This window comes from Labeo rohita, chromosome 16, assembly GCF_022985175.1.
Source record: "Labeo rohita strain BAU-BD-2019 chromosome 16, IGBB_LRoh.1.0, whole genome shotgun sequence".
NCBI lineage: Eukaryota > Metazoa > Chordata > Actinopteri > Cypriniformes > Cyprinidae > Labeo > Labeo rohita.
In genome coordinates this window covers 757,419-775,359 of record NC_066884.1, presented here as the reverse complement: position 1 = coordinate 775,359, position 17,941 = coordinate 757,419, and the positions used below count along the sequence as shown (strand labels likewise).

At 31.1% G+C, this 17,941-nt stretch overlaps 1 protein-coding gene across 1 annotated transcript; it reads right to left on the bottom strand.

The window, feature by feature from the left end:
* Positions 1 to 1,959: 1,959 nt before the first annotated feature.
* Positions 1,960 to 12,803, bottom strand: cndp1 (carnosine dipeptidase 1). The gene is made up of 12 exons (XM_051130912.1): positions 12,771 to 12,803; positions 12,576 to 12,683; positions 10,701 to 10,844; positions 10,426 to 10,588; positions 8,270 to 8,358; positions 7,996 to 8,193; positions 6,614 to 6,698; positions 6,380 to 6,540; positions 4,311 to 4,475; positions 4,091 to 4,232; positions 2,249 to 2,396; positions 1,960 to 2,169 (listed from the first exon to the last, which is right to left on the bottom strand). The coding sequence occupies exons 1-12, from the start codon at positions 12,771 to 12,773 to the stop codon at positions 2,097 to 2,099; spliced, it is 1,479 nt and encodes a 492-aa protein (XP_050986869.1). The 5' UTR covers positions 12,774 to 12,803; the 3' UTR covers positions 1,960 to 2,096.
* Between the last annotated feature and the right edge of the window lie 5,138 nt (positions 12,804 to 17,941).

The window sequence follows — 17,941 nt, the reverse complement described above, 5'->3', positions numbered from 1 at the left end:
TTACTTAGTTTATTTGTGTACTTTTGTAGTTTATTATTATTATTATTATTATTAAATTCTGTTTTATTTCAGTTAGTTTATTTTATTACTAGTATTTTTTTACTTAGTTTATTTGTGTACTTTTGTAGTTTATTATTATTATTATTATTATTATTATTATTATTATTATTTTTATTATTAATAAATTCTATTTTGTTTCAGTTAATGTTTATTTTATTTCTAGTATTTTTTTACTTAATTTTGTTTATTTGTGTACTTTTGTAGTTTATTATTATTATTATTATTATTATTATTATTATTATTATTATTATTATTAAATTCTGTTTTATTTCAGTTAGTTTATTTTATTTCTAGTTTTTTTTACTTAATTTTGTTTATTTGTGTACTTTTGTAGTTTATTATTATTATTATTATTATTATTATTATTATTATTAAATTCTGTTTTATTTCAGTTAGTTTATTTTATTTCTAGTTTTTTTTTTTAGTTAATTTAGTTTATTTGTGTACTTTTGTAGTTTATTATTATTATTATTAAATTCTGTTTTATTTCAGTTAGTTTATTTTATTTCTAGTATTTTTTTTTACTTAATTTAGTTTATTTGTGTACTTTTGTAGTTTATTATTATTATTATTATTATTATTAAATTCTATTTTGTTTCAGTTGTTTATTTTATTTCTAGTATTTTTACTTAATTTTAAATGTCACTTTTTTGTTTGCATTTTATTGTCACTTTATATATGAAAATCTTAAGTAAAAAAGTTTTATTATGAAATTGTTTTATCTCATTTAATGTTTATTTTATTTATAGTATTTTTTCTTAAAATGTAGTTTATTTGTGTACTTTTGTACTTTATTTTTTTACTTTAAATGTCACTTTTTTGTTAGCATTTTTGTACTTCCTTGTCACTTTATATGTAAATATTAAGTAAAAAAAGTTTATTATTATTAAATTATATTTTATTTAATGTTTATTTTATTTTAAGTATTTTGTTTACTTAAAATTTAGTTTGTGTACTTCTGTACTTTTTTTTTTTACTTTAAATGTCACTTTTTTGTTTGCAATTTTGTACTTTGTTGTCACTTTATATGTAAATATTAAGTTTAAAAAAGTGTATTGTTATTAAATTATATTTTATTTAATGTTTTTTATTTTTAGTATTTTTTTTTTCATTTGAAATTTTGTTTGTGTTCATTTGTACTTTTTTAAAATTTCAAATGTCACTTTTGTTTGCACTTTCGTACTTTGTTGTCACATTATATGAAAATCTTAAGTAAAAAGTTTATTTTTATTATTATTATTATTATTATTATTATAATCATTATTATAAGGATATTATAGTTAACTAAAACTAAACTTAATACAATTTAAAACAAATAAAATAAACATTAACTAAAATAAAATATAACTTTTTAATATTAATTATTTTAGCTAAGGCAGTATTTCTCATTTAAATGTTTTTAATTTTCTTATTAATAAATATATAGATATTTGTATTATTATATATTATTAATATTATTATTATTTGTTTTTATTTTTTTTATTATTGATATCTATATTTACAGATAGATGTTTTAAAAAATGCAATAAAATGACTAAAATTTTTAAATGTAATGTGATAAATGTATAATATATATTTATAATATATTTATTTATATTATAAATATATATTATATAAATTTATAATGTATGTACATATATATATATATATATATATATATATATATATATATATATATATATATATAGACATAATTCAAATGATTTAATTCACATGAAGTGCATTAAATATAATGTATTTATGAGAATACTACTCAGATGTGGTTTGAACATTTATGCCTATATCTGGCATATCTGGCAACCCTAACATGTTCTCAAGGAATTTCCTGTTTTAGCAGAATGCACAATTACAAAATAAAAGTCACTAGTGTATAAATGCAGACCCTTCAGTTCATGCAAATGTAAAAGCACTGCACATTCATTGCAAAACACTTGTTTAATTTGCACCAGCAACAAATCTTTGTCAGAATTTGCATCAGTTCAGAGAAATGCATTTGTTAGTAGTAATGGAGATGTTTGTTTGTTCCAGATCCCACATCAGTACTTCTTGATCTGAGACACTTCGTGCAGGTAGGCGATGAACAGTTTGGTTCCCTCGATGTAGTTGTATCTGAAAAATAAGAAATAAAACAGTTTGTGTATCTGCATGAAGAAAAAAGGCCTCTAACAGACTCAGAAGCTCCAGTGACCTGCTGATCTTCTCGTTCTGTGAGTGCAGGCCGTCGTCGAAGCCTCCGATGGGCAGCATGATGATGCTCTTCCCCGTGACGTCCTGGAAGGTTCTGGCGATGGGAATCGTGCCTCCTTCACGGATCAGATCCGGCTCCACGTCAAACACTACGGGACACAGGTGCGCTCTCACAATCACCCTCAACATCTCACTCAAATGCTTGACTGTTGCTGTGAATCTTGGTTACAGAAGTGTTTTTGAAAGCCACACCAAGCAATTCAAATTATTATAAATCATTATAACCAATAATAGCCTTACCATTAGCAAGCTAAAATAATTAATATTAAATGGAAATTATAATTTATTTCATTTAATGATTATTTTATTTCTACTTGTATTTTTTTGCTTGAAATTTAGTTTGTTCGTGCACTTTTAAACTTTTATTTTTTTACTTTAAATGTTACTTTTTGTTTGCACTTTTATACTTTGTTGATTATTATTATTATTACTAATACTATTATAATGAATAAATTATATTTTATTTCCAGTGTTTTTTTTACTTAAAATGTCACTTTTTTTTGTTTGCGCTTTTGTACTTCGTCACTTTATAAGAAAATCTTAAGTAAAAAAGTTGATTATTATTATTATTACTGTTAAATTAATAAATTATATTTTATTTCATTTAATGATTATTTTATTTCTAGTATTTTTTACTTGAAATTTTGTTTTTGTTTTTGCACTTTTGTACTTTTGTCACTTTATATGAAAATATTAAGTAAAAAAGTTGATTATTATTATTACTATTATAATTATTAAATTATATTTTATTTCATGTAATGTTTATTTTATTTCAAGTATTTTTTACTTGAATTTTTTTTTCGTGAACTTTTTTTCACTTTGTTGTCACTTGATCTGAAAATCTTAAGTAAAGTTTATCATTATTATTATTATTATTATTATAAGGATATTCTAGTTAACTAAAAACTAAATTTAAAACCATTCCAATTTTCATTACTTAAAATAGACGTTAACTGAAATTAAATATTGCTTTTTATTTTAATATTAATTATTTCAGCTATTTTCCAAAGCAACATTAATTTTAAAACAATAAAAATCTCATATTAATTTTTCTTTTTTTACATTTTCTAATTACTTGATATACTAAAATAATATTAAAAATTTAAATAATTTATTTATTTAAAAAAACAGAAACAATAAAATGACTAAAATTTAATTTAAATTAAAGTGAAAAAAAAAACTATATTGACATATAAATGAAATAAAAGACTAAATAAAATGACTCACATTAAAATTAAATTATAGTGAAAAATGTATAAAACCTATATAGGCAAAAAAAGATGACAAAATTATATAGATGTTTTAAAAAACAAAAACATGCAATAAAAGGGCTCAAATTTAAATGAAATTAAAGTGAAAAATTTATATATATAAAACATATTACAAAAAAAAAGACAGAAATGACAAAAACAAAACAAAATGACTAAAATTAAAATGAAAATCAAAAATATAAAATATAACCTAATTCAAAATATAAAAACTAAACTAGTATCTCAATACTAAACTTTATCTTGTGTGAATTGAATCTAGTAAATAATTAAGACTAAACTGGCATAATTGTATTTTTGCCAGTCTAGACTTGTTTTTCACATGCATTTTGTCCATATAAAAGATTGTTGATAAAGTCTTAAGTTGCTTAAAACAGCAACAAAGAACAAAAAAAAATCAAAGTTAAAGACTCTGTATTCATTTACGTCATCTGCAATGTTGTTTTATCAGTAAAACAGAGAAAATGTGTGAGACTGGGATTGTCATTGAAGTGTGTGGATGTGCAGCGCCGCACCTCTCTTGACCGCCGCTTTTCCGGCTTCGTACAGCGGATGTTTGGGATCGGCCAGCCAGGGTTTGGCTCCGATGACCATGGTGACGTTGAGTTTGTTGGGACTGTTGCGCTTTGCAAACACTGAGCGCAAATAATCCGTCACCTGGGGTTGAAAAGAGCCGGTTATACAGTCGTCGTTTCAGACGTTTCTACGCGTTAAAATGAGCTTCGTCTGCTTCACCTGCTTTTCCACCACGGCCGGATCCATGTTGGGAACCTGACGAATGGAGAACTTGCCGATGACCTTAGCCGGAATCACAGTCTTGGTACCAGAGGAGGAGAAGGCGCCCTCGATGCCGTGGATCGACACGGTCGGGTGACGCCAGCGATGGGCGAGCAGATCCACCTGATGATGCAGGGAACATCAATAACCGGAATTTTCAGGCTTGGAATATCGACTAAATGAAGTCTTGTGAGGAACTGTTGCTTAAAAACTGGCATCTTTTACTACATCTGCTATTGCTGGCAAAGAGGTTTTTAGACAAATATCTGCTGTTACTGGTGGAAAACATGATCACGTCTGAGAAATGTTCATGTTTTTCAGTTTTGACAGTGAAAAGACACTTTAACCAAAGTCTGAACTAAACACTTGCAATTGAAGTAGTTTAGTTACAGACAGGATTATAGTTAACTCAAACTAAAACCATTAAAAATGTTACTTAAAATTAACTTTGCCTGAAATAAAACAAAATATAAAAATGTTATTAATTGCTTATTTTACTTATTATTATTATTATTATTATTATTATTATTATTATTATTATTTTAATTTTTATTATTAATTTATTTTTTATTTTTATTTTTTTTTTTTTTTTTTTAGTTTAGTTTAGTTTAACCTTTAGGACTAAAATAACAAACCGAAACCATAAAAAAAATGTACTTGGAAAAAAACATTTAACTGAAATAAAATAAAATGAAAATGTTAACCTTTTAGTTTAACATTTAGTACTAAAATAACAAACTAAAACCAACAAAAATTTAACTTTTAACTGAAAAAAAAAAAATACTAATTTTATTTCAGATAGGTATGTAGTTATTAAGTACTAAAATAATTATAATTAAAATTAAAACTAAAACCATGAAAAACATTTTTGTTACTTGAAGAAGTAAATTATTAATTAACTGAAAGCAATTAACTGAGATCAAAAAAAAAAAAAAAAAAATATATATATATATAGTTTGATTTCAGATAGTCATCAAGGCAATATTTATCATTTTTGTTTAGTGATGAAATAAATATTAAATAAAAAAAACTAAATTAAAAACTTTTTTGCTAATTCAAATATTTTTTTAAATGAAATAAATAAAAAATTAAATTTATTTTATTTCAGCTAATTGTTACAGCTACATTTTAACTTTTTTATAGACTAAAATAAACTAAAACCATAAAAATATAATTACTAATTTAAAAAAAACTTTAACGGAAATAAAATAAAATGAAAATGTTAACCTTTTAGTTTAACATTTAGTACTAAAATAACAAACTAAAACCAACAAAAATAAATATAAAATAAAATGAAGTAAAATAAAATAAAAAAGTTAACCTAATTTTATTTTAGATAGCCATTTAGTTATTGTTTAGTACCAAAATAACTAAAACAAAAACCATTAAAAACTTTTTTGCTAATTCAAATATTTTTTTAAATGAAATAAATAAAAAATTAAACTTTTTTTTACTTTTTTACTTTTTTTTATTTTTTTTTTTTTAAATTAAAATTTTATTTCAGCTAATTGTTACAGCTACATTTCTCATTTTTGCTTAATTTAACTTTTTTATAGACTAAAATAAACTAAGACCATAAAAATATAATTACTAATTTAAAAAAAACTTTAACGGAAATAAAATAAAATAAAATATAAAAAAGCTAACCTTTTAAATTTTATTTCAGCTGGTCATTTACTTTAACGTTTAGTACTAAAATAACAAAATAAACCATAAAAATTTTAACTGAAATAAAAATTAAATAAAACTTGTTTTATTTCAGCCAGTTCAGCAGCATTTCTCATTTTCATCTAGTTTAACATTTAGTACTAAAATGACAAACTAAAACCATTAAAAAAACAAAAAACAAAATTATATATATGTATTAACTAAAACTTAACTAAAAAATAACAAAAAAAAAATGTAACTTGAAGAATTAAGAGAATACATGAATTTCCTAAATTTCTAAACAATATAAAAAATCTTTCATCTGACTCAAGGAGACCTGTGAGGAACTGTTCCTTAAGAACTGGCGTCTTTTGTCTTGCCTTGTTGGTGTACATGAGTTGGCTCATGCCGACGTCTTGTTTGTAGGTCTCCAGATCAAACTGAATGTCTTGGTACATCCTCCACTCGTCGTCAGACAGATGCGCCACTGCTTCTCTAATGCCGGGGATCAGGATCTTCCCGCTGGGGCTGATCAGTTTGTCTGTCGAACAAAACGAATGTTTTAAATACAGATCATGATAATACGTCTAAAACGCTGAAGATTTAATAAGCACCTAAGATGCCGATCAGGTCCGTCATCGGCTCGATTACTGTTCCTCCGTAAACACCGGAGTGCAAATCCTTCTTGGGCCCCTCGACCTGCGGCATCACAAGAGAAACACAGTTTTAACACCCAACACACTACATATATTATGCTGCAAGTCAGTTTGACCCACATTGGTTTTTGACTTGTCAGAAATAATGGTTAACCTGTTCATTCGCAGGTCAAATTTCATGGTTCAAAGTAGCTGTACCTTTTTCAATTTTATGCCTTTATGTCAGTTTCTCAGCTATACTCTAAGAGTTTTTACATTTACACTCAAGCATTTGGCAGATGCTTTTAGTTTTAAGAAATTCACACTGATAGTGTACATTTTTATCTGTTTATTCAAGTTCATTTTGCTAGAATCAAACCAATTTTAGTATCGTTGAGATACTGTTATGTGTTTATTAATTATTTTCATATGTAAATATATATTTTGTTGTATATTTTTGTACATTTTAGTAGTTCTGTTTATCTAGTTTTTATAATTTTTTAATTTATAATTTTATTTTTAGTTATTTTTTTTTGTTTTATTTTTAGTTATGTTAAACTAAATTAAAATAAGAAATGCAACTAGCTGAGATAAAGGTTTTTGCATTTTATTTAATGGAATATTTATTTCAAGTAATGAAATTTATATTTTATGGTTTTAATTTTAGTTTCAATTTTAGTTTGTTAACTATAATCACCTTGAATCGAACCCATGATATTGGCGTTGTGCTTCAGGAAATCACACAGAATAATTTTAATTTTTTTTTTTTTTTAAATATGTTTTCCAGTTTCATTTTATTTTAATTATTTTTAATAATGTTGTTGTATATTTTTGTATATTTTAGTATAATATATAAATAAATATATAGACATATAAAAAAATACTGAAAATGACCAAACAAAATTTATAAAAGTAAAATGAAAATCAAAAATATTAAAAATATAACCTCATTCAAATATATAAAAACTAAAATAATATTTCAGTACTAGACTTTATCTTGTGTGAATCGAATACTTACATAATCAATAACTTAATCATCGAATCGAACCCATGATCTTGGGCTTTTTCACACTTCTTGTTAAAATGTAAATAAATAAAAAATAAAATAAAATAAAATTAAATTGTTACGAAATTAAAAAATAGTGAACATTCTTTTAGGAAAAAATCATGTGTGTGAAAACAATTCATAGTATGATTTTTGGCGAATTGTATTGAATCTAATTAGGGTCCATCTGACCCGCACCATAATGATCTCACCCTAATTTTTACCATAATTTAAGGCTCAAGCCACGTGGACGTGTATTAAATATAATGTTTGCTGTCGTAAAACTAAACACATGTGAATGGTTTGATCTCTGGACCTCGGCGAAGAAGTAGCAGTTTCCTCTGGTCCCGTACGTGAGCGCGGGTCGTTTGCTGAGCCAGACGCAGTCTGAGATGATGGTATAATCCACGTCTGAGAAGAACGAGTCTTTCTGAGCCACAATCATGTCGTCCAGGCCGTTAGAGCCGGTCTCCTCCATTCCCTCGATGATGAATTTAACGTTCACCGGCAGATCCTGTAAGAAACACAGTTTGAACTTCAGAAACTCAAAGGAAACCTGCTGCGTTTCTTTTGATTTGATCGTGTCTTACGATGTTCAGGGCTTTGTAGACCTCCACCGTATGGATCCAGGCCAACACTGGTGCTTTATTGTCAGATGCTCCTCTTCCATACAGATTTCCTAGAAGTTAAATAATCATAACATTGTCTGTTTTTCTTACATGTCAGAAACTCAAACTGTTAGACAGTGTTTCACAGGGTAAACAGCTTTTATAGGCAAATATCTGCTATTACTGACAGACGTGAGACAAAATGATCACGGCCCTGAAACTACTGACTAAAGTGATTATTTGTGGTATTTTGGTTTTGAAAATTAAAAGAAAAAATCTAAAAGAAAAACATTTTTGTTACTTGAAATTAAATTAAACTTTAAGTGAAATAAAATTAAATATAAAAACTTTAACAGAGAACAAATAAATATTAACAGAAATAAAAATATAAATATAAATAAAATATAATAAAATAAAAACTGTCGAGCTAAGCCAGTAGTAGTACTGACACTGTCGTGTAAACATGACTGAAGACATGAAAAGAGGAACAGATGAACCGAATCAGCTGAGTGAGTCATTTATGCTGGAACCACTTGATTGATTCAAACTCATGATTTCGATTCATTTCAAACGATTCACTAGCATAAACCAGATCAAATTCTTAAATCATCTGATTCAGATCGGGACTCCGGGGTGGTTCACGAATCATTCGATTCAGATCGGGACTTTGGTGCGATTCACAAATAATTTGATTCAGATCGGGACATTGGTGCGGTTAGCGAATCATTTGATTCAGATCGGGACATTGGTGCGGTTCACAAATCATTTGATTCAGATCGGGACATTGGTGCGTTTCACGAATCATTTGATTCAGATCGGGACATTGGTGCGTTTCACGAATCATTTGATTCAAATCGGGACTTTGGTGCAGTTTGTGAATCATTTGATTCAGATCGGGACATTGGTGCGTTTCGCGAATCATTTGATTCAGATTGGGACTCCGGGGTGGTTCACGAATCATTCGATTCAGATCGGGACTTTGGTGCGGTTCACAAAAAATCTGATTCAGATCGGGACATTGGTGCGGTTCACGAATCATTTGATTCAGATCGGGACTTTGGTGCGATTCACAAATCATTCGATTCAGAGCGGGACTCCGGTGTGGTTCGCGAATCATTTGATTCAAATCGGGACATTGGTGCGGTTCGCGAATCATTTGATTCAGATCGGGACATTGGTGCGATTCACAAATCATTCGATTCAGAGCGGGACTCCGGTGCGGTTCGCGAATCATTTGATTCAAATCGGGACATTGGTGCGGTTCGCGAATCATTTGATTCAGATCGGGACATTGGTGCGATTCACAAATCATTCGATTCAGATCGGGACTTTGGTGCGGTTCACAAAAAATCTGATTCAGATCGGGACATTGGTGCGGTTCACGAATCATTTGATTCAGATCGGGACTTTGGTGCGGTTCGCGAATCATTCGATTCAGAGCGGGACTCCGGTGCGGTTCGCGAATCATTTGATTCAAATCGGGACTCTGGTGCGGTTCGCGAATTATTTGATTCAGAGCGGGACTCCGGTGCGTTTCGCGAATCATTCGATTCAGATCGGGACTTTGGTGCGATTCACAAATCATTCGATTCAGAGCGGGACTCCGGTGCGGTTCGCGAATCATTTGATTCAGATCGGGACTTAGGAGTGTCCCCAACTTGCTTCAGTGTCTGACTAATATTATAATTACGTCCACAATCTTTTAATAAAATTTGGGTAATCTCATGAATTTGTGGTTTGATCTGTAGAACTGTTGTTTCCAAAGTCAGGCATTGCTTGTTATGATTTTTAAGGGTGTAGAATTTATTGAGGTGTTATGACATGTCCCTACCAACATCAGCAACTACTAAACTGTCCCTAGCAATAATTTTGATCAAATAATTACATGTCTGTTGTCTGTCATGTCCCCACCAATGCCAAAATCAAACAAATGGCCTTACTTTTAATGCTTTTCTCTTTTTGTTCTTAAGTTATCAACAAAAAAGCTAATAGAAGTAACAAAACCTAAAAAAAAAAAAAAAAAACCTAAAATTAAAATTAAAGTAAAAACAGAAATGATAAAAAAAAAAAAAAAAAAGTAATTTAAAAAAATTAACCAAAACTATAGCAGTATATCAGTGAGACTGGTTCAGGGTTACCATCGATATCTGTGAGCTCGTACGGTTCTGTTGCCCATCCGTCCTCTTTCTTGGCAGGCTGGACGTCCACGTGACCGTACACACAGACGGTGCGTTTACTGGGATCGCTGCCGAACTGAGCTGTGACCACTTTGGGCAGAGCAATGCTGCTTCCATTGGGCAGCTGTACGAGAGATGGACACGACGGTTAACTCTAATCATTTTCAGAAGTTTAATAGTGGAGCTGTTCTAATCAAAGATTACAGCTGGTAAGAATTAGTTAGACGTGATCTGACCGACTGTGTCCCGACATCCACCATTTCCACACTTCCTCCAATGAGACGCAGTTTCTCTGCCGTCATGTCCATCATTCTGTGTAAGTCAGATCGCTTCGTAACATCGCTGGAGTCGCTCTCCACAGCGATCCACTGTCTCAGAGTCTGAAAAAGACAAAATATGGATGCCAAACACACTTCAGCAAAACTGAGAAACACAGAACTGGCTCTGTTTCAATTTATAAGCGTCAGTCTGAACTGAATTAGGCAGACGAGATGTTGAACTAAATGTGAATTGAAAAAGATCAGTACAACATAGCCACAAGGTCCTAAAACAAAGAAACAATTTACTAAAATTGGCAAACAGTTTATTAAAACGAGGGAACGGGTGACTAAAATTAGGAAACAAATTACTAAAATGATTGAACAGTTTACGTAAACAATGGAAAGATTTACTAAAAAGAATTGCGAGGTAAAAAAAGTTGATATTGCAAGATGTAAGTTCAGAACTACATGAAAAAAAGTTTAAATTGTGAGATATGAACTCAGAATTGCAAGAAATGAGTCGGAATTGCGAAATATAAACAGAATTGTGAGGGGAAAAAAGTCGAAATTGGAAGATATAAGATCAAAACTACAAGAAAAAAGTCGGAATTACTAAATATAAACTCAGAAGTAGCAGCATTGTGAGATTGAGCTTAGAACTACAAGAAAAAAGTTGAAATTGTGAGAGATAAACTACGAATTATGAGGAAAAAAGTCAATATTGCAAGATGTAATCTCAGAACTACAAGAAAAAAGTCAGAATTGTGAGATTAAACTCAGAACTACAAGAAAAAAAAAAAAAAAATGGAATTGCGAGATATAAGATCAGAACTGCAAGACAAAAGTCAGAATTTTGAGATTGATCTTAGAACTACAAGAAAAAGTTGAAATTGTAAGATTAAAACTCAGAATTATGAGGAAAAAAAGTCGATATTGCAAGATAATCAGAAACAAGAAAAAAGAATTGTGAGAAAACAAGAAAAAAAGAATTCGAGATATAAGATCAGAACTACAAGAAAAAATTGTGAGAATTGTGAGATAGCTCTTAGAACTACAAGAAAAACGTTGAAATTGTGAGATTGAGTTTAAAAAAGTCGATATTGCAAGATGTAATCTCAGAACTACAAGAAAAAAGTCAGAACTGTGAGATTGAGTTTAGAACTACAAGAAAAAAGTTGAAATTGTAAGATATAAACTCAGAATTATGAGGAAAAAAGTCGGAATTGTGAGATTGATGTTAGAACTACAAGAAAAAAGTCAGAATTGTTAGAAAAATGTTGCTATTGCAAGATGTAATCTCAGGACTACAAGAAAAAAGTCAGAATTGTTTAATTAACAAGGTAACAAATTATGAAAATAAGAGACCCATTTACTTAAACAATGAGAAGAATTACTAAAATGACAGAACAATTTACTAAAATGAGGGAATTTTCTCAAATGAGCGAAGGAATAGTAAATCATGGCCAAGATTCGACTAAAATGAGGGAACAGATTCTAAAAACGAGGGGACAAAATGAATCATGGCCACAATAATATATACTTTTGCCCTTGTGTCGTGTGCAGGACTCTTTCTTCATCAACAGCCTGTGCTGACGTCACTGAATCATTAAAGAAAAAAGGTCTGTGCAATTTTGAGGCGTCTTATCTGAGCTCAAATAAACAACTAGGTCTTCTACAATCTGCAGCTGATTGTGTTGCATTTCTGCAAAGATAAATGCATCAATAAAGAGTCATGAAGATGTCACAGCGGATGGATGTTGTCATTCTGAGCTCATAGAGTTTGGACACAAGAGTACTAATTCAGATTAACTCAGTGCAAACAGATATCATAACATCCCAACAAATAAATACCTCAATAAATTCCTCCTCATGGCTGTTCACGTATTGCGTCAACTCCTCAAATCTGAAAGAAGACACTCCCGTGCACAGAAGAAGACAGACTAAACTTATGCAGTTCATCTGTGAAGCAAACATGAGTCATGAGCTGAAGACTGACATATTCTTATTCTCAGATTAAGGGTTTTTAAGAGCATTACATTGACCTACCATGTCGAGATACTTTGGTACGAGGAGCTTCCAAAGAGTTCAATGCCGTCCCATCGCTGGTGAGGCGTGTTAAATAGTTTCCGTCATTGGTACGTCCCGTGGAGATAAGGTCACTGAAGTCTCCTTAGCATGGAAAAAAACAGCTTATAGCTGCCAGAATGAATTCTCTCACTGCCAAACACAATCCCCAAACCAAGGCTGAGCAAAACTCACGCTGAGTTCAATATGGGGCAGATCAACAGCATTCCAAAGCTCAAAGACTTGCGGACAAACCGCTGATGAAAGGACACACATCAACTAGGCAATCTCTGAATGCTGGCTTGACAAAGTTGAGTTTAACTGGAAGGTTTGTTGATGTTAGGCCTTGTGTGGTCTGAAAATGATGCATTTTGACAAGAGATTTAAAGTTTGAAGCTGTTTTTCACCAGTTTTTCTCACAGTTCTGAGAAATGTTTAATTGCAAGATAAAAACTCAGAATTGCAAGAAAAAAAAATCTAAAATGCAAGATATAAATTCAGAATTATGAAGAAAAAGTCAGAATTGTGAATTCTGACAAAATTGTTAAAGGGGTCATTGAATGCAAAGTTCACTTTTACATGTTGTTTGAACATTAATGTGTGTTGTCAGTGTATGTACAAATCGACCCTATAATGATAAAAATCCATGCAGTGGTTTTTAATTAATCTGTAAAAATAATATCCCCTTTTTCAAATCGAGCCGTTCTCAGATGAAGGAACAATCCATCAGAATGGGTTGATTTTTGCAAGGTAAAAAGGGTGTTGTTTTACACCACCATTGAGAATTTTAAACCAAATTATATTTTAGGCTTTTCATTAAGACCCTAAAGAATCATTTCAACCTGTGGAAATTGGGCATCCGATGACCCCTTTAACTGAAAAAATCAAAATCGCAAGTATTAAACTTAGTATTGTGTAAAAAAATTCATAATTGTGTGATATAATTAAGAATTGCAAGGAAAAAAACTGCGAAAAGAAATGCGAGATACAGTAGAAACTCAAAACTACAAGAAAAAAGTCAGAATTGTGAAATTGAACTCAGAACTACAGGAAACAATTCGGAATTGTGAAATAGAAACAGAATTGTGAGAAAAAAGTCGGAATTACTAGATATAAACTCAGAACTACAGGAAAAAAGTCGGTATTGCAAAATAAAAAATCTGAATTGTAAGAAAAAGTCGGAGTTGCGAGATATAAACTCAGAACTACAAGAATAAATCAAAATTGTGAAATTGAACTTGGAACTACAAGAAAAAAGTTGGAATTGCGAAATAGAAACTCAGAATTGTGAGGAAAAAAGTTGGAATTACTAGATATAAACTCAGAACTACAGGAAAAAGTCAGTATTGCCAAATATAAACTCGTATTTGTGAGGAAAAAGTCGGAGTTGTGAGATATAAACATAGAACTACAAGAAAAAATCTAAATTGTGAAACTGAACTCAGAATTACAAGAAAAAAGGCGGAATTGCGAAATAAAAACTCAAAATTGTGAGAAAGTCGGAGTTGCGAGATAAACTCAGAACTACAAGAAAAAATCAAAATTGTGAGAAACTCAGAACTACAAGAAAAAGTCTGAATTCTGAAATATAAACTCAGAATTGTGAGAAAAAAGTCAGAGATATGAACTCCACAAAAAAACTACAAGAAAAAAAAATTGTGAGATATAAAGATTTGATTGTCTACGTTTATATCTCATAATTCTGACTTTTGTCTCAGAATTGTCAGTAGCCCTGTGTTTGAAATCATTTCTGCTTTGTGCTACAGTACATGGTTGCTAAGGTGTTGAAGTGGTTGCTAGGGTGCTGCTAAATAAGTTTGCCAGTGCATTTAAAGCGGTTGATCAAATGCATCAATGCATTTAAGACTTTCAGAATGAGTTCTAAACAATTGCTAAGATGCTGATAAGCGTTTGCTGGTGCTGTTGCAGTAAATTAGAGATTTTCTTGATAATCCTGGCGAGTTGAAATCCTTAAGTGTGGTTTTAAGAGTACACTAGTGTATAATATAGATGATGATGATGATGATTTGATTTCAGAATGCAAGCAAACTTTGATGTGGTTTTGATTCACTGTATCAGAACGATTAAAGTCGGTTGTACTTTAATCACAGGGGGCCTAATTAGAGCATCAACAGTGAACTGTTCTTTAATTGTGTTGACAGGTTCAGTGTGCAGTTAATTCACAGCTTGTGAAATATTTCCGCTCCTTTTAACTTGTGCATCCAGCATGTTAGATGTGCATGCAGAATATACACAAATAATCACTTAGACTTTCATAAGCATGTGCAGGACGCGTGCATCACCAGAAAACAGCAAATCTGCCATGTGTTGCATATGAGATGAAGTTTTCCGAATTCCTTTTAGATTAAACTAGAGTAAATGAGGTTAGTTATGGAATTCTGACCTCAGAAAGTTGGATTAGTCAAGAAAGAGATTAACTTCATGAAGCAAAGCTTTTAACGTCAAACTTCTTTAAGAACTTCTGCAAAATGTGTTGTTGTTCCAGAAGAAAACCACGAGATGGGGCTGTTGAGAAATGTAATTTTTAAGCTTGGGGTGCAGAATGTGGGATAATCATTTTCCAGCTTTTATTAGGTTATGCCCTTTCATGCTGCGGTGAAGCAACGTGGTGTATCAGCAAAAAATATTTCTATTAATTAGTCATTATATTCTATTTTTATTTCATGCACGCACTAAATGTTTTTGGAAAAAATCTCTTCAAAGCTGCAAATCTTTTCAAGGCTCACCTTAAAATTGTGAATTACTGTACGATTTGAACAGTTTATTTTTCTATGTGAAAATTTAATTTATTTCAGTGATTTTCAGCTTTTTTACTCTAGTCTGTAGTGTCACATGATCCTTCAGAAATCATTCTAATATGCTGATTTGCTGCTTAAGAAACATTTATTTATTAATGTTGACCTTTCTTGCTTCTTTTAAAAAAAAAAACAACAACAGCACTTTTATTCAACAAGGATGCATGAAATTGTTCAGCAGTGACGGTAAAGATATGTGTGTGTTCACATGTTCCACATTTTGTCTATTATATACATTTAGCCTGTTCCTGTTCCATGTCCTGGGACAGGTTTACTTTCTCTTTTTTACAGTATGTGTAATGTTATACGCTCCGTTTAGGTAGCGTGAACCTGTTAAAACCACAGTTCACAGATGGTTAATCGTGTGACTGGAAGAGAACTGGTATGACATAGAAACCTCCAGTAATGGTTTAAAAGTTCAGGTGTTCAGTAGATGGTTTCCTGCCTCATAGACATCAAGTTAATATCAAGTTAATTTCATGCAACTTTTTTATTAGATTTCACATCCTTTTTTACATCAGCTTTTTCCTCCTCTACTTTGAACTTCAGTTTCATCTCTTTTGTTCTGTTGTGGCCGTGCAGTGGTTAAACACTTTCATCTAGTGTGTTTGCATGCAAAAAATGTGTTCTGTGTAAATGGCCTTTAATAGTCAGTGGAAGTAATATAATGTCTGTAGTGAATATACATTTTTTCCAGTTACGCTCAGCTGTGAACTAGAAATTGCTTTTTGCACTAAAAATAAATGGGTGATGAAATTGCTAGTAAATTTCACAATGAATTGCACAGAAATAGCAAGTAGCATTGAATTAATATACATTTTTGAAGTAAAAAGACTGAAATGGTATTTTCTTGGAAAACATGCTCCGGTAATCTTTGTTTTATTTACAAGTTCAACAAATTATTTTTTACAGTGTGCGTGCAATCTTTGTAAAGAGATTTTATAAAAATCAGGTAATCGGAGCTGCATGTAAAATCCTGGACATTGATTGGTGTGAAAGTGTGGAAACTCATTGCAGCATTACATTTTCTCATTTCAGTGCTGCATCAGCGAATCCATTCTTTATAGCAACGGTCTGTTGAACTTTAACTGATCTGACTTTAACCAGGACTTCAGTAGAGACCGGTCCTGTGGCTGGAGATCAGGGTTGCCAGATGTGCTAACATAACCGTACTAATGGACAATCAAATCCAGCCCAATGACCAATGGAAACAAAACTTAAAATATGCCACTTTCTTACCTAAAATGTAGTCTTAAATACCTAAATATAGGGAGGATCCCGTCACGACTGCCACACGAGAGTCTTGAGCTCTTACGACCCGAGTCTCGGCCTGTCTTAAGGTGACTTGTGGCCAAGTATGGTGACCCATACTCAGAATTTGTGCACACACACAGCAGTGAGCAGCAGTGTTGGGGGTAATGCATTACAAGTAATGCAAGTTACATAATAGTATTACTTTTTGTAAGTAACTAGGAACGTAACGCTTTACTTTTAAATTTCTAAGAAAATATCTGAGTTACTTTTTCAAATAAGTAACGCCAGTTACTTTTTTCCCCATTTATTGATTGACAAGTCTCCTGTCGGGAAATTGGGAGTAAACATGATGTTACTGTATTCTAGACACAATGTGACCATGCATTAATTCATCTCACTCACAAAAAACAGATTCAGTATTCCTCAAAATGAGTACAAACTGAAATAGTTAAATATATTAAATAAAACAAATATCCTTTATGTATTTAATTCCATTTTATTAACCAATGTCTCTGCTGCTGACCTTCGATGATGCAATTCAACCATACTAATAAGCAAAAACTCACATTTGTGCTTCATTTTTTTTATAGCTGAAGAGTGATCTCCTGCATAAATGTACTTTTCTTTCAACCTGAGGTGAATTCAGTTCACTTTTGGTGTAAAAGGGCTTTTACATTAGAATTGTTTTATATTAAAAACAAAATAGCAAGCCCTGCCCAGATTTAAAAAGTAACGCAAACGTAACGTAACACATTACTTTCCATTAAAAGTAACTAAGTAACATATTTAGTTACTTTTTCAGGGAGTAACGCAAAATTGTAATGCATTACTTTTAAAAGTAACTTTCCCCAACACTAGTGAGCAGTGAACACACACCCAGAGCAGTGGGCTGTGCCCAGGGAGCAGCTGGGGGTTTGGTGCTCAAGGGTCTCACCTTAGTCGTGGTATTGAGGGTGGAGAGAGTGCTGGATATTCACTCCCCCACCTACAATCCTAAAACTCGAACCCGCGACCTTTGGGTTACAAGTCCGTCTCTCTAACCATTAGTCCAATCTTGGCCGCCACTCCAGAGTCTTCATCCGT

Coding starts and splice junctions, on each gene's coding strand:
- cndp1 (XM_051130912.1), bottom strand. Junction 4,476..6,379: donor AACTCATGTACACCAACAAG/GCAAGACAAAAG, acceptor CTGCATCATCAG/GTGGATCTGCTCGCCCATCG. Junction 2,170..2,248: donor CAGAACGAGAAGATCAGCAG/GTCACTGGAGCT, acceptor CTTATTTTTCAG/ATACAACTACATCGAGGGAA.